This window comes from Eschscholzia californica, unplaced genomic scaffold (genome assembly GCF_041429995.1).
Source record: "Eschscholzia californica isolate CP2 unplaced genomic scaffold, dmEscCali1.0.p SCAF_6, whole genome shotgun sequence".
NCBI classification, from domain to species: Eukaryota; Viridiplantae; Streptophyta; class Magnoliopsida; order Ranunculales; family Papaveraceae; genus Eschscholzia; species Eschscholzia californica.
The window spans coordinates 955,459-972,782 of NW_028238483.1; the positions used below are offsets into that span (position 1 = coordinate 955,459).

The following is a 17,324-nucleotide window of genomic DNA, read 5'->3' on the forward strand; positions in this document are numbered from 1 at the left end:
CGGGTTTCGGCCGGTTTTCAGGCCGGGATCAAGATCATTTTCCAAGTATCATTTTGGTATAATTCTAATAGTCAGACATAGGATTTCTCACAAAAGATCATTTATTAAAGACATTCACTAAATAAAGAAGCTTTGTAGATAACTTTGTAGTGGTTATTCCACGTTACTTTATTGTTTGATTTGGTCCCAAATGTAATTAGTAAAGATTTATTTTGTTTGTATATTATTTAATTTATGATTTTATTATCTCATGTCAAACATATCCTTAGTAATTTTGAGAAAAATTCTAAAATTTAAAGGGGTAAACTCCATTACCAATTACTGAAGGGGATAAACTCAATTACTAATTAGTGTTGAAGCGATAAGCTCAAAAAAACTCATTAAATTATAATCCATAATAAAGGAAACAAAATCAAATCAATCTTGAAAAGATTCCCAAACTAATAAGTCCCCAAAGTGAATATTTATCTTCTGTATAAACTAGTAAATTAAATTATTTCATTAAGTCAAAATCTTATAGTCCCCGGAGTGAAGATTTATCTGATGCATAATCTTATAAATTTTTTTCTTTGTCAAGTTAGGATCTTATAAACAAAAAATTAATGGGGGAATTGACTTCTAAATGCATAAAGAATTTGTGACTTAACATTTGCTCTTATGCCACAAAATCCCTCTCACAATTATAAGAAGATTATGAATAAAGATTTCTTTCCCAAGGCATATTTACCTAGTGATTAGACATTATGCCATTGACTAATTTAAATTACTTTTAAGAAAATATGTTGTTGCTCTTATGCCATTGACTATCGTACATCGTAGTCAAGTTTTAAAAAAAGAAAAACTACAAATATTGTATTTGCACTACCTGTATTCATCGATTTTTCCAAAGAATTTACTACGTAGTACGTACGTTAAGATGCAAATATCAAGGGAATAACAATTAAGGTCTTTCCATTCATAAAAGAGTTGATATGAATTCCACGGGATGTACGGAACTTTCTAATTTGATTTATAGTTCGACAACGATTGACTTTTGGGTTTGGCGTGATCTAAATAACTTTATTACGTTTCAGTGTACTCGGTTTTAATTCTTCTATGCAACTTTGTATCTACAATTATTAGTTTTTGTTTATGTTTAATTTCAACTAACATCGTTAGTTCCAGTTCAACTTAACGACTAACAAGATCCCTCGAGATAGGCCAAATATCGCATAGACATAAAATACTTGACCTACTACGTCCGACTTCCCTTGCCTACATTGGATGAGCTTAAAGTATCAACACGAGTCAGTCAGGCCCATATGGATAAGCTTAAAGTATCATCAACCGTGATACACATCCCGGCCTGAAACCCAGCGGGGTGACGTGTCGGGCTGTGATCTAGAGAGAGAAAGTGAAATACTTTCTCTCTCTAGATCACAGCTCGACACGTCATCCCACCGGGTTTCAGGCCGGGATGATGATCATTTTCCTAGTATCATTTTGGTATAATTCTAATAGTCAGATACAGGATTTCTCACAAAAGATCATTTATTAAAGACATTCACTAAAGAGAGAAGCTTTGTAGATAGCAATATCTTTGAGATGCATTCTAGGAATGAATATAGATTGTAAATAGCAAAATCTTTGAGATGTATTTTTAGGGAATTAATTAATTTTAATTTTCTCAAATATGATAGAATATCTATTAAGATTTTGCCACATAAGAAAATAGACACACACACACCCACTGATACTCACAAGAGTATGAGTCAATCTGACTGTGAAACAAAAAAAAAAACACATTCTTTCCCAATCGATATATCTTTCGGTTTCAGTCCCCCTACTTCCCTCCTCTTCCTATAAATACTCCACTCCCCTTTACGGTTTCTTCCCATCTCTCTCTCTCTACATACTCAACTTTCTCTCTCTCTCTCTAGAAACAAAAAACCCACAAAAACCCATAAAAGAATAAACTTATTAGATTCATTATCAATTGATAATCGATTTCTAATATTTATTTGTGTTGTTTTAATGGCGAAAGGTGGTGGTGTTGTACTAGCACTAAGAGCGGTAGGAATGGAGGATCAACGAACTGGGTTTTACGGATGCGTATCTCTGTACGTCGGAGATCTACATCCATCCGTAAATGAAGCACAGTTGTATGATTTGTTTAGCCAAATTGGTCCGGTTATGTCAATTAGGGTTTGCAGAGACAAAACCAGGCATTTTTCTCTTGGTTATGCCTATGTCAACTACATCAACGGTCAACATGGTGAGTAACAACCAATTCCTCCCTCCTCTGAATTTTAAATTAGGGTTTCGATTAATTCATCATCTTATTGTTGTTTTCTGCATGCATGTATTTGTTTTTATTTTTCATATATTCAATGTTGATAGATATATAGTATGTTGATTTAATCTAGGGTTTTTCACTTTGAGTGACTGGGCAAATGAGACAAGGGGTATTTTGGTCTTTTTATCTGGATGAAAAAGACTAAAGTGCCCCTGGTACTATTACTGTTGCTCTTCTTCCTACTTGTCTTTTTTTTTTTTTTTTGGAAGGTCCTTCTACTTGTCTTGATTTCAAAAAAATATTTTGTTCCAGACTATACGTTTTTTTGTAAGTCGATATGATGGTACAATTTTCTTTTTCTTTTTTTGCTTTTCGCGATGTTTTTCTTAGAAGGATCGATTACTATTTTATGATTTCACAATGAGTTTCTCATTTGTAACCTTAATACTATTTTATGATTTGACATTTATGTCCTAAATAAATTCATATCTTGTTTGTATAAATAAATATAATCCTTTAAATTAATAATATTGAATATGTGGTTGGTTTCATTTTGAATCTTTTATTATTATATGTTTTCGAAACTTACCACTTGATTTTGAATTGCAGCTATGAAGGCTTTGAATGATTTGAACTTCACACCTGTATGTGGGAAGCCTATCAGAATTATGTTCTCAAACCGAGATCCCAGTATGCGAAAAAGTGGTCTTGCTAATGTATTTATTAAGAATTTGGACACCTCCATAGATAATAAGACATTGCACGAAACCTTTTCATCTTTTGGTACCGTATTGTCTTGCAAGGTGGTATCTGATGACAATGGTCAATCGAGAGGCTATGGATTCGTGCAATTTGATCATGAGGAAGCTGCCCACAATGCGATTCAGAATTTGAATGGGACGTTGTTCAATGGGAAGAAAGCATATGTTGGTCTTTTCGTTCGCAAACTTGAAAGGGATCAAGTAAATGGAGTGGCAAAATTCACTAATGTATATGTCAAAAATTTATCTGCAACGACGTCTGATGAAGATCTTAAGAAAGTTTTCGGAGTTTATGGTCCCATCACTAGTTCAGTTGTAATGAGAGATGCAACTGGTAATTCGAGGGGATTTGGTTTTGTTAACTTTGAAAACCCTGAAGATGCTGCTTCTGCTGTTAAAAAACTGAATGGAAAAACTGAAGATGACAAGGTCTGGTATGTGGGTAAGGCTCAAAGAAAATCTGAAAGAGAGGCCCAGTTAAGGGCCAAATATGAACAGGAGAGGAAAAATCGATTCGAGAAATTGCAAGGGGCTAACTTGTACCTGAAAAATATTGAGGAAACTATTGACGATCAGAAACTGAAAGAATTATTTTCTAAATTTGGAACAGTTACATCTTGCAAGGTATGGACCGACAAAAGTTGTATATATGGATGCTCATTCACTTATTTTTTTAGTTTGTTATTCGTAAAATGATGTCTGACCTTTCAATGTTCTTCATTAGGTAATGCTTCATATGAATGGGCAGAGTAAGGGTTCTGGTTTTGTTGCATTTTCCACCCCTAAGGAAGCTAATAGAGCTGTAAGTTGATAGTGCTTGTTGTGTTTTTTTTTCTAATCTAATTATTTTTTTTACAATGTCTTACCTCTCTCTCGACAACTTAATTCTTCTGTCCGGTCTTTTTATAGCTCTATGAAATGAATGGGAAGATGATTGGGAGAAAACCACTCTATGTCGCTGTGGCCCAACGCAAAGAAGAGAGGAGGGCAATACTTCAGGTAATCTTCCTCGCCTCGCTCACCTGGAAATGATGGCATGAAGTATCTAGCTTGGGGAATTAGGTTTAATTCATTTTTCACATGTTCTTATTACTAACAACATGAGTCTGTTATTGTATAGGCCCATTTCGCTCAAATCCAGTCAACGGGGACAATGTCACCTGTTCCTTTAGGGATTCCCGCGTTTCATCCTGTAGGGAACCGACTTGGCGCTCAGCAGCTTTACTATGGTCAAGGTAGCCCAGCTCTGCTACCTCTTCATTCTGCAGGCTTTGCATACCCGCAGCAGATTGTACCGTCAGGTGGTGGGGTCAATTTTATGATACCGTATCACCTCCAGGGACAGTTTGCACAGAGAGGGGGCCTAAGGAGAGGACTAATCTCACAACAGTTGCAGCAGCAACAGGTAACCCCAATCTTTTTCTAACAAAACCCACATTTGGGGAAATCTTTGGTTGAATGTGTGCAAATTTTTGAATTTTGCAAAATAACGCGAAACAATCAAAGCAAAGTAGTAGAGGTATCAGTGTTCAGTAGAGCACCTAACGTAAGTTGTTCTTTTTTTTATTGTAGTTGCAGCGGAATTTCAGCCAAGAACGGGTTAGTTACATGCCAAGCACAAGAAATGGGATTGGCCCGTCGGTTGTGCTTCCAAACGGTGTGCCGCCTGTTGCTGTGATAGGAGCACCGCGAACTGGTCCAGGTGGTCCTGTACCACTTGCCTCTGCTTTAGCTTCCGCAGACCGTGACCAACAACACATGGTATGAACCTAAGAAACTATATTTTGTAACGATAATTATGGAAAATGATTTAAGAAGAGGATCTTAAACAGTTTATGTGGGCATGATTTTTCAGATGCTTGGGCAACAATTGTTTCCGCTGGTGGCGGGCATAGGGACGGAGAATGCGGGCAAAGTTACAGGGATGCTGCTGGAGATGGACCAGACGGAGGTACTCCATTTGATAGAGTCACCAGATGCCCTTAACAAGAAAGTGGGCGAGGCCTTGCAAGTAATCCAGTCAGCTACTGATTCTGGATCAGACCATGTTGCTTCATTGTCGCTGACTGATTGATGATGGATTTATCTTCTAACTTATCAAGAGAGAGGGAGATGTAGACTTTGGTTTATTTATTTAGGGTTTTTATTAAGGGAGGTTGGATAATGGTTTTAAAGTTTTTAGTTTGATATGAGACTGGTTTTAAATTAGTGTTTGTTCGACTGGTTTTAGTTACAGATGATATTTCTTTATTGAGTTCTGCTTCTTATATTTTCAATTCTTCGACCAATGACTTAACAAGTAAACTATGCTGCTAAAGGCATCCGAATTTGATTTTATAAGCGGGTGTGGCTCTATTAGCACTCCGGCCATTTTCAAAACAATCTACAAGTACACTGTTTTCAAACAAGCACCCCTCCTACAGCACAAAGGTTGTGCTTTCGGCGGCAGCCTTGATTACATCATGAAGCTACAATATTGAAATATATGTAACATGTCTCTCAAAATGCATCTACATTAACTAACAATAAACAATTTTTTCTAGTGCCTTCTGTCTAAATAGCATACATCCTTTATATATAAGTATATAATCAAGTACTGTCTGAGTTCACTCGTATAAATGGCCGTATGAGGTAGGATTATCGATTGGTTCATCGCCTTTTCGTCTGTGATAACCAACAAGAACAACATTCTAAGTCAACAACTGCATCTTAAACCCATTCCTGAAATCAAGCAACAAAGGCACAAAGAATATTCCAAAGATTATGCAACTTAAACTAGGTTCCACTGGTGTAACTTTTTTAATATGTTCTGGGGCTTCTGACTCATGTAGGAGCTGACTTAAACTATCAACAAGTCTGCATGACCTGCCTCTTTGCACTCCCACTTGACCCGCCTGTGAGAGAAATAAGGTTTTCTCCCTCCACGTGACAAAACATGTGAGAGGAGAGAGAAACCCGTGTTTCTCTCACCGACGGTTCAAGTGGGAGTCCCAGGAAGCGGGTTGAGTATACTTTTTGTTAAACTATTTATAACTCCAGTCAAATCATACATAAACTAGGGCCTAAACTAAGACTAATATCTCAAGCGAGTCAGATTTGGACATAAAAACCAACGTCCACCTAAGTCTTATTACCCCACCAAGACATGATTTACTACTAGATTTTTGAGTTTTATTATTTCCAAACACTAATATTGGACAATGAAGATCGAAGGGTGATAAACTATAAATGGGGATAATATGGAATAACAATCGAAATGTAAATAACGGAAATGCTAGGGTTACTCATTGGATTACTCATAGGATGACTAGTCTACTCACATAATGAGGTGGCCTTTTGTATTTTGGACCAAAATCTGCTTTTGTATAGGTCATCACAGCTATATGAGTGGACTGGTCATCCTCTTAGTAATCAAATGAGTAACCCTAGCATTTCCCAATAAAAGAGGTTTACAACAATCTTTCTTCTACTCTACGGAGAAACTTTACTTTTAAAAATGCTGATACTATCATTCAATATATGTCATATTTGGTTGTGTTTCTATATAGTATCAGATAGCAGCCGGTATACTATACATCATCAACCACCAAGGTTCCAATCGGACATTATTGGTTATGTTTCGATGTAAACAACTATTCTCGCCTTATGATAAATAATTAGATACTAATATGTCCATAAATAATTAGTATTTCTTACTTGCCTGTTGCGACTATTCAATAATACAACGTAGAGCGGATCCTCGGAGGACAGCTGAAAAAGCTGTACGACTATATACGCGCAAATAGTAATACTGAAAACAGATAAAAGGAAGATATTAGTGCCAAGTACAGATCTTTCGGGTAAAAATTAAAGTAGTATATATACCATCATAGAATAATTACACGTCAAGTATACTAATGTAGGAAAATATTGTGAGAAGGTTATATCCGATGAGGATAGACAATAAGCATTAGATTTACGGTTTAGAGGGATTGAAAGAAAAGATTACCTGCCCAGACAGATAAATAGAACTATCCAAATTAATGCACTTATCCACTTTGATTCTTTATAAATTGCCCAAACCTGAAATTATAAGTTTCGCACACAGAAGCATTAAATTATGATCTCTTTTTGCATGGCAAAATCATTAACCACTCGTCGTCGTTCATGATCAACATTTATCAAAACAATACCGTAGTAAGTATACTATTCGGAAGCAATTTTATTTTTGGAAATTTCTACTAAACACGTATTAATTAAAGAATGTAGTAGTGGCATACCGAAATAGTCACGACATTGATATAGAAATCAACTAGCGTGACTTTCAACCACCTGCAAAAATTTCGTAGCATCAGTTACATGTACATTTTTGAAGGGAAAAAGTAAAAACACTCTCTGCCTCTCAAATATGTGATCTTGTGAGTTGCAAATATATTGTTTAATAGAAAACGATGCATAAAAATGTACTCGTGAACTTACGGAGTCAAAAGCTCTTTGCGGAAAGGAGTTCCATCAGTCACAATAGTGTAAATAAGAGACCCCAACATGAAGCAACCCAATATACTAAACAGGATTCTTGCAATCACAACTGATGAAAACCTTCTCTTTCTCTCAGCACCATCCCTAAGATCACAATTTCTAAGCTATTAAGAGGATCTTAACTCGAAACTCAAGAACACAAGAACTAGAATGAGTTCACTAACTTACTTGCTATTTTGCTTCACTAAAACGTAATAAAATGGATCTTGGAAAGATTCCTGAGATGATAACTTGAAAAGTTGCATCAAAATGTACGCACATGTAGTTATACTGAAAGTGCAATAGAATGAAAATTTATCAGTAGACTATAATGTTTACAAGTAAACAAGGGATTACAGAGAGCAATGAGTCGCCTAATAAAAATACAAAAACAAACCATTTTCATGCCGGCTAAAAAAATACAAACAGTACAAGGATAAGTACTAATTGGATCGATTAGCCAAAGAATGTGTCCAAGTAATAATCTAGTAAGAACAATCTAATTGTATATGGGTTCTATATGAATCATGCTGTATATGGGTTCTATATGAATCGTGCTGGAAATTGCTAGTGTCAAATTCCCGTAGTCCCAGAACAATTCAAATTCAAAATATTAAATGTCGTTTTACTATGTTTGTACTGCTGATTTACAATGTTTCGTCGTTTCTGTATATTTTGAACTAAATGAAGCAGTCAGAACAAATGATATTTTGAGCGTCGAATCTAAACGTTGTATGTGCACACGCAGCAATTTGTTCCATACTTCCATATACAATGTAAGAACGTAATTTCAACCTACAAAATCAATAGTTTCTAAGAGGAAAATATAGAAGAAAAGAAAATGCATATATACCTGCCGAAACATATTAACATAATTATCCAAGCAACTGCACTGATGAAACTCTGTTCCTTATAAGCTACCCATGCCTGATGGTAAGATAAATACAGTTACGAGTGCAAGCTTTAGTTGTAAAAGTCTCAGAGGGAGAAGATGATTATGGTAATAAGTGAAGGCCTATGTTTTGATGATTTTCAATTATGAAATCATTAAAATCGAGCACAAAGACAATATTTTACGAGCTAAATAATAGTCCTAATGGGTGAATGAGCCATTTAATCAATTCTAGTATTACATTAATTTCCTTAAAACGAACGGAAAACCTAATGTCGGGTAGATTAAGCTAGTCAAATATGCACGTTCTTACATGGAAAGTGACTAATAAGTGAAAGCAACGTAACATAGTAAGGTACCGTAAAATTAGATGAAATTTTGAGTTATTTGAAGAGTGAAGCATATTAATGACTTAAGCTTGTTTAATTGAAAATGTGGAATCAAGGTATAAGTTTATCGTGTCGTACCGCTAGAGCTGCAGTAAGAATATAGAAATCGATCAACGTTGCAGCCATCCACCTGTAAAATTAGTTGTAAGCACAAGTAAATAAATGCATAACAAAATATGATTGAGACTCAATAGACAACTTTTATGTGGTTTGGAATCCTTTACTTCTCTAAGAAAAATATGAAATAGTTCTAACATCTACAAACCAAATGGGGATGTGCAAGATAGTTCTTAATCTGTAGTAATACCAGAGTTATGGTTGTTACGACAGTACTAGTCAACAGAAGTTGATCCAATCATCTTATCCAGGAATTGATTAACTTAATTGACGAAACTGTAAAATTCGAACTTTAGTCTTCCCATTGGGGAGAAACATACAACAACTCCCAACCGAAGTGATTAACATTGCTAGTCTGAAGTATTTAATCTTACCCATTAACAAATTACAAGATAGTAGACAAGAAAGTGGGGAGAGGAGGTTGCGCAAAAGGTCCATAGAATTCGGGTTCATAAAGAGAAGGTATGTTGAACCAATAGTTGGTCAGCTTTGATCATGTCGAGGGATTGTTTTGAGCGGCACATGCCAGCTTCATTTGCACATAAAAAAACGAGTCGTTGCTAGTTAGCAGAGAATATTTGGACCTGAACAAGCTCTACTACTTCAGCCCTACTCTAACCAGAGAGACTGTAGGGAGGTCAGTACGAGTCTACAAGGAACCTTAGACTTTTTCATAGCATAAAGGCAAGCATATAGGTGGATCTAAGTAAGCTCTACCCCCTGAGCCTTGCTCTGACCAGAGAGGCAGAGGAGGAAGGTCGCAGAAGTAACCTCCGCACCTTGAGCTTTGCTCTGACAGAGAGAATGGTTGAGCGCGCATAAAGTCATACATCGCCAAAGATCAATTTTTATTTTCTAAACAGTCCGGATTCTATCTAAGTTTTTATTTTCTTTTTCCAAGTGTGGTCCGGATGTACTTGTCAACCAAGTAGGTTAAATTGGCTGGGTTACCTAGCATTGATGTTTTTAAAAAAGGAGTCATTACGGGCAAAGATACGACTACGTAGAGTGATTCTTGCCTTGTATGGCAAAGATACGACTACGTAGAGTGATTCTTGCCTTGTATGGCCGTGTCACATGGCTATCTATTCACAGTGCCTAGCAATCCTATAGGCATCACATAGGTTGGCCTTTGAAACAGCCAAAGAGGTCTGATTTCACATGGGTATAGTACTTTTTGGATGATTCCACATTTTGCCAAAACAATAAAAACTAGAAAGTCCTGAATCAGAAATCAGTCATCAATATATACTAAAATTGAAATTAAAACCAATAAAGAAGTCAAATTCAAACTTGGGTAGTTATTGATTTGAAGTTTTGTGTATGAAAGTTTCAGCAAAAGAAAGAAATCAAGAAACATTATTAAAGATAGAAAGTTTTGTGTTATGGCTTACGGAGTCAAGAGCTCCATCCGAAAAGGAAGACCATCGATGTAGAGTGTGTAAATGAGAGCGGCTATCATCAATCCTCCTAACGTTATGAACAGAGTCTTCAATACATTTACAGTCACAGACCCCATTTCTTATACTACTACTACTTTTCTTTAGAGTTAAGAGAGAGAGAGAGAGAGAGAGAACAGATAGATTTTTATAGAGGGGGAGTTTAGGAAAGAAGAAGGTGAAAGGTCAGAATGGGAGGTACGACAATTCCAAAAAGCAATCACAAGTGTATACGTGGTAGTTTATAGGGGTTGCGATAGTACTTAGAGACGTCGCAGTAGCAGACACTAGTTGTTTTATCTCGTGGATATGTACCGTCCACGTCACAAGCTAAAAGGGCGTTATAACACGTCACCAGAAAGCATGCTTTAATCCAAAGGAATTCCCAAACAGCCCCAAATTTTGTGACGGCATTAGGTGTAACCCGTGGCCAGCAATTGATAACTCAGTTGGTAGTGCATATATCACAGTGGGGTGTAACTGCTGACCACAGGAGGTTGGAAAATTATATTTGATGGGCTTTAGGACCATAGCTTAATTGACCTTTAGGTTCGTTCAAGGGCGGAACTAGAAATGTTAGGGAGGGCAAATGGGGCATTACTGTCTGATATCTGGTTACCGACTAATATATCGGATAGTCACTTGACATTACTATTTGACATCGAAACCTTCCGCAATCAGCTTACAACACTACTTTATCCCTCGTATAGTCTTGCGCTCTCTCTCTCTCTCGCATCCAAGTACGGTCTTGCACCCGGATACAAGACTTTATCAAGTACTTTTCTCGGAGAATACATGATTTATCTAAAAGAGGCAAGCATATACTTTCTCTTTCCTGACAACTACTCAAGGGTCTGCCTACTTGAAGTCATCTACTTTATCAAGGGTCTTCCTACTTTATCTCTCTAGGAGGTTGTCTACTTTATCAAGGGTTTGCCTACTTTATCTCTCCTATAGAGAGGTCAGACTCTTCATCATCACCCACGTGATTTACTCTTACAAGACACCAGGTCGACCCTTCACTAAGGCAAACATCTCACTTTATTTACGGTACATACCCCTGAACGAGACAGACTTCACCAGGGCGCCTTATTCAACGATAGACCTTATAAACGGTCATATTGTCTCTCCAAGCAAGTCAGTCTAACTTGTAGAAATCGAGCTCCAACCACTCAACGAGCTGCGTCATACCCATACCATCCCCTCGACGTTAACATGCAAGGGCATCGCTCTCGCATTCATTACTTTTAGGGTTTTTTGAGGTTACCCCCTTGTCACTAATTGGTAATTGAGTTTACCCCCCCCCCCCCCTCCCCCCTCAATGATGGGTAATTGAGCTTACCCCCTTAGACTTACTATTATTGACAAAAACAAAAAGGTTGTGTTTGGCGTACATGAAACAATTGTGACTACCAAGAGCAATTATTCTTCAATGTGATTCTTAGTAGATATTCCACCTTATTTTATTGTTTCATTTACTCGAAAATATGATTAGTAAAGATTGATTTTGTTTATAAATTATTTAATTTATGATTTTATTATCACATGCCAACGGTGTCTTTAGTAGTTTTGACAAAAAAAAACTAAATTGAAGGGGGTAAGCTCAATTACCAATTACTGAAGGGGGTAAACTCAATTACCAATTATTTTCGAGGGGGTAAGCTCAAAAAACCCTTACTTTTATTGCAAGCTTACTAACTTGACTGTCGGGGTCTTTTTGTAGCATCCTGGTGTCCCCAAAGATCTTACGGTCAGGTGTGTTTCATTTCTTGTCACATATTAGGCTCAAGAATGTCGTTTGTGCCCATAAAACATTAACAGGTGGAGGTGTGACTTGCGGTCAATGACCCAGTCTCGCTGACTTCTTGACCGCGATTTCAGCCCCTCACAATGATTATAAACTTCTTTACTTTTTACTAATAGTTCATAGAACCAAATATACAAAACTTGTGAAAGTTTGAATCCCAATCCTTAATTAAGTTGTATAAAACTAATATTCGAAATTGACTGAAAATTGTTTGAACTATGATGTCTTGACTGAAATATTGTAGAACTATTGATTTCTTAATTAAATATTGATCATTGTTATGTTTAGCTTATTTATGTAAGTTATTGACTTATTTAGTTGTCACTTATAGTTCATTTATTGATTGTATCTTTAATTTATTCGATTTTTGAAGTTCTTTGTGTGTGGATGGTTTTTCTAGGTCTGGATGTTGAACCATCTTCCAACCCATAAAAAACACTTTTTTATCGTTTTACAAACCAGTAAACGATGGATAATAAAATAAAGATGCTTCTTCATCGCTTAATATTGATACATCCGCACTTGAAGTCGAAGAATAACAAACATTCTAGATCTCAAAAGGGTCGAGGAAGAAGTACTTGAAGATGAAAGAGTTTTACAACCCAAAAAAATGAATTCCACTGGTTTTCAACGTGACCCGGGGTTGAGAACTCGAATTTGAAAACTTCACGTTGATCAACGGAGTGAGATTTTGCCTTCTCAACCATCCTCAAAGAATATCCTTGCACTATGTGTGGGAAACAATTACGTCGTTTTCAACCTCCATGGTTCAAACATTATCGTTGGTTAGTGTATTCTCCTTCAAGGAATGCAGAATTTTGTTTTCATTGCTTTTTCTTCGAAACAGAACCACTCAAACGACCTACATTCACTATTGAAGGACTTAAAAGTTGGAAGAGAGTCAATACTCCAAAAGTTTTCTTTGTTATCTCATGTTGGAGATCAGAATTCTTAATATATGGATAATGTAAGATCTTGTAAAGATTTAATGAGACCTTCATGACACATCGACACGGTTAGTGGTGTTTATCGGTCCAGGTCAGGTCAACCTGAGTTTTATCTCGAGCATGGGTTTGGCCTTTATTCTGAGATCGACGGACTAGGCTTGGCTCGATAAAAGCCTTGCCGGGGCTAACCCCGTTTTATTTTTTTCTTTCTTTTAAAATTCCTATTGAGGGTTACTATCCCATAAATTATACTCCATATAAAATAATAATCCTTAAAATCTTTTCTTTCATATGAGTATTTGTTATATTTTAATCTTTAATGTTTGAAATCTTTTGTTTTAAATTTTTAGGTACTTTCCTATTAAGGATTTATATCTCATAGGAGTAAATTTTATTTCATATAATATAAATCATATCTTTAAAATCTTTTTTTTTATAAGATTATTTGTTATCTCTTACTCTTTTATTTTTTGGATTTTAAATTTTAAATTTTCAGATAAGTTCTACTAATGATTTATATCCCACTCTTTAAAGTCTTTTCATTTATAGGAGTATTTGTTATTTAATCTATTATGTCTCGTATCGTTATTTTTTAAGTTTAAGGTAAGTTCCTATTTAGGATTTATATCCCGTAAATTATATTTTATATAATATAGATGATAATTCTTAAAATCTTTTTTTTATAAGAATATTTGTTATCTTTTGATTTTTATGTTTGGTATCTTTTACTTTTTAAATTTTTAAATAAGTTCCTATTAAGGATTTATGTCCAATAAATTATGTTTCATATTTATTATGTTTTACTTTAAGCAGGTTCCTTATAGTATAAATTTATTAGACAAAACAGATCCTTGTGACTAAGACACAATAATTACATAAAATATGACTAGGACAAGCAAGGACAAAATTAATGTAAACCAATGTGACTAGGACACAATTTAATTTCTCTTAAATTGATGACAATACGCTGAATAGGACAAATTTTGTGTGTTACATGTAGGATAGATTAAATACATCTAATCTGCTCAACAAAAACGACCGTCCAAATCTCCATCTTCAAGAAGAAGAGCCTTGATGACCCCTTCCTCTTCCTCTCATTAGATCTCATTCTGTTCATTTTTTCCATGTGTTTTCTTCTTCTTTTTTCCTTTTAAGAATTTCGAAACTGAATATATCAAATGAGTCAATCTAAAGAAAAAGTGAGTAACAAAATCATAAGGACAAGGAAAATATAATAATTCTCAAACAATTAAAATACTCAATCGTGGCTTCTTCATCAGTTGGCTCTCATAATTTATCTTGTTGAAAATCTCCCTCTTCTTCCTCATCTATTTCGACAGAAACCCTAGCTTCTTGCAGTTGGCTCTCATAAGTGAGTAACAAAACAGATCCTTGTGACTAGGACACAATAATTACATAAAATATGACTAGGACAAGCAAGGACAAAATGAATGCAAACCAATGTGACTAGGACACAATTTAATTTCTCTTACATTGATGACTATACGCTGACTAGGACAAATTTTGTGTGTTACATGTAGGATAGATTAAATACATCTAATCTGCTCAACAAAAACGACCGTCCAAATCTCCATCTTCAAGAAGAAGAGCCTTGATGACCCCTTCCTCTTCCTCTCATTAAATCTCATTCTTTTCATTTTTTCCATGCGTTTTCTTCTTCTTTTTTCCTTTTAAGAATTTCGAAACTGAACATATCAAATAAGTAAATCTAAAGAGAAAGTGAGTAACAAAATCATAAGGACAAGGAAAAAAATAATGATTCTCAAACAATTAAAATACTCAATCGTGACTTCTTCATCAGTTGGCTCTCATAATTTATCTTGTTGAAAATCTCCCTCTTCTTCCTCATCTATTTCGACAGAAACCCTAGCTTCTTGAAGACCTCATCTATTTCGAAAGAAACCCTAGCTTCTCGGTGTGATTTGAAAAACAATAGGATACTCAATACTGGCTTCTTCATCAGTTGGCTCTCATTATTTATATTGATTTCTGATGCTTTCACACTACCGAAGGCATTGAGGTACGTTAATTTGTAGAAAAAACTCAAATTTTGCTAAAAGCTTTATGATGCTTATATGATTATCATATATAATTCATTCTCTTAGTTTTCTAACTTTTGTTGAAGCAGATAATTTATGGACGACTCTTGAAATTTCGTCTTTAATCTCAGGATGTGTCGTACGGTTTTGGAAGGTGTGTTTTACCTTTTTCTATTCCTAACGGATTATAGGAAGTAAGCTTCCGCCTTGATATATAGTGCAATATGGGAAGCTTAAATGTAGTAAGACATGTTCATTTGGTGTAACATGTACCTTTATCTTTCAACTTTTATCCATTTCAATTTGTCCATGTTCCATAGGTTAGATCTGTATCATGAGGTTAAAGTTTGGCCAAACCCTTTAACAGTAATATGAATAACTATTACACTATGTATACACGACCCATCCGGGTCTGCCCATGTACCAGCCGATCCTTCCCTCACAACCGAATTCGACTTAGTCAAATACTTAGGCTAGATTTGTATTTTAGTAAATCTTTTCATTGTTATGTTATCTAAACTATATGTATACTCTTGTATAACCATATTATTCAATTAATAGAGAATAACAATTCAAATCTCAAATCCCTCCTTTCTTCCTCTACTCGGTTTCTTCTTCCTCTATCTCACTGACTCGATCTCGAGTCTCCCTCTCACTCATTTCTCTTATCACTTCATAATAACATTTGTGGCTGTCGTTATAATCTTGCGTGATAATTATTATTGTTGCTACTATCACATTATATAATTCTAACTTTTCAAATGGCTCACTTAATCTTACATACCCATTGTTAAAAAATGTAATTTGTAATTTCTAAGTGTGTTAGAAAAATCTAGAGGAGAGTAAATGAGTTGTGGTGGTCTTCAAGATAGATGGGTCTAAAGAAGTTTGACTAGAGATAAGTTTAGACTAGAGATAAGCTTAGACTATGACTTGTAAGTTCCACTGTGGAAGTCTTTAGGCTTTGCTAGATGTGCTTAATCCTCTACTATAAATAGAGGTGTTTTGTAATGTTGTTGATCAAGCAAAAAAAAAAAACAAGTTAGAAAAATCAGAAAAAAATTAAGTTATCTAGCAATCAAATATCTTTCTCAAGTTATATAAATCCATAATCTTCCTTAGCACCCAACAAATTTGGTATCTAGAGCCAATTATCCCCTTTATCTATTTCAATCTCATAAAGAAATGTCAACACCATCTTCAAATTCCACCTTCAATCTTTCACCTAATTCCATACCAATTTTTGATGGAGAACACTATGATTATTGGAGCATTCAAATGAGGAAAATTTATGTATCACAAGATTTATGGGAATTAGTTGATGAAGGTTATGAAGAAGAAGGCAAAACAATAGCTCAATTGAAAGAGCTAATTAAAAAGGATGCAAAAGCATTGCAATACATCCAACAAGGGGTTAGTAAATCGATCTTTCATAGAATTATGGGTGCAACTAAAGCTAAAATTGCATGGGATATTTTGAAAAAGGAATTTCAAGGTTCCGAAAAAGTTATTGTTATTAAGCTTCAATCATTGTGGAAAGAGTTTGATAATTTGGGAATGAAGGAGAGTGAAAATATTCAACTTTTTTCATCTCGTGTCACTGAACTTATTAACAAAATTAGAAGTCTTGGAGATACTATCGAAGACAAAAAAATCGTGCAAAAAATTCTTCGAAGTTTGCCGCAAAAATTCGATCATGTTGTAGCCGCAATTGAGGAATCTAAAGATTTATCTTCTCTCTCTTTTTATGAACTAATTAGTTCTCTTGAAGCTCATGAAAGTCGAATCAATAGATATCAAAGTAGTCCGGTGGAGCAAGCATTTCAATCAAAGATTAATATTTCAAAACAACAAAAAAAAGGAAGTAAGGTTTTTCAAAAAAGAAATTATTTTGGAAAGCATCAAAAAGGACAAGGTTCTTTCCAATCTCAAGGAAAAGAACACAATCGAGGGAAGTTCGTCAACACAAAAAATTCTCAAGGAAATTCTGCTCCTTATTGTTTCTGTTGCAAAAAAGTTGGTCATGAATCTAAGGAATGTCGGTTTAAATGCACCAAATGCAAAATTCCCAATCATTCTCAAAGAGATTGTTGGTTTCAAAAAGGAAAAAGTGAAGTTAATTTTACAGAAGAAAAACAAG

General features: G+C 35.2%; 2 protein-coding genes across 5 annotated transcripts; one reads left to right on the forward strand and one right to left on the reverse strand.

Annotated features, from left to right (window-relative positions):
- Positions 1–1,713: 1,713 nt before the first annotated feature.
- LOC147530703 (polyadenylate-binding protein 8-like) lies at positions 1,714–5,303 on the forward strand. Its single transcript, XM_086648088.1, has 7 exons — positions 1,714–2,254; positions 2,885–3,660; positions 3,761–3,838; positions 3,946–4,035; positions 4,157–4,441; positions 4,609–4,797; positions 4,892–5,303. Exons 1-7 carry the CDS (start codon positions 2,014–2,016, stop codon positions 5,108–5,110), a joined length of 1,878 nt encoding a protein of 625 aa, XP_086504214.1. The 5' UTR covers positions 1,714–2,013; the 3' UTR covers positions 5,111–5,303.
- A 60-nt stretch (positions 5,304–5,363) lies between these two features.
- On the reverse strand, positions 5,364–10,581 carry LOC147530704 (uncharacterized). 4 transcript variants are annotated; one of them, XM_086648089.1, is made up of 9 exons: positions 10,326–10,581; positions 8,893–8,944; positions 8,387–8,460; positions 7,723–7,824; positions 7,495–7,638; positions 7,296–7,347; positions 7,025–7,098; positions 6,737–6,826; positions 5,364–5,700 (listed from the first exon to the last, which is right to left on the reverse strand). In XM_086648089.1, exons 1-9 carry the CDS (start codon positions 10,448–10,450, stop codon positions 5,643–5,645), a joined length of 771 nt encoding a protein of 256 aa, XP_086504215.1. In that variant the 5' UTR covers positions 10,451–10,581; the 3' UTR covers positions 5,364–5,642. The 4 variants fall into 4 exon arrangements, with proteins under 4 accessions (XP_086504215.1, XP_086504216.1, XP_086504217.1 ...); XM_086648090.1 differs by having other exon boundaries at positions 5,364–5,757; XM_086648091.1 differs by having other exon boundaries at positions 6,733–6,826; positions 10,326–10,579.
- Positions 10,582–17,324: the final 6,743 nt, after the last annotated feature.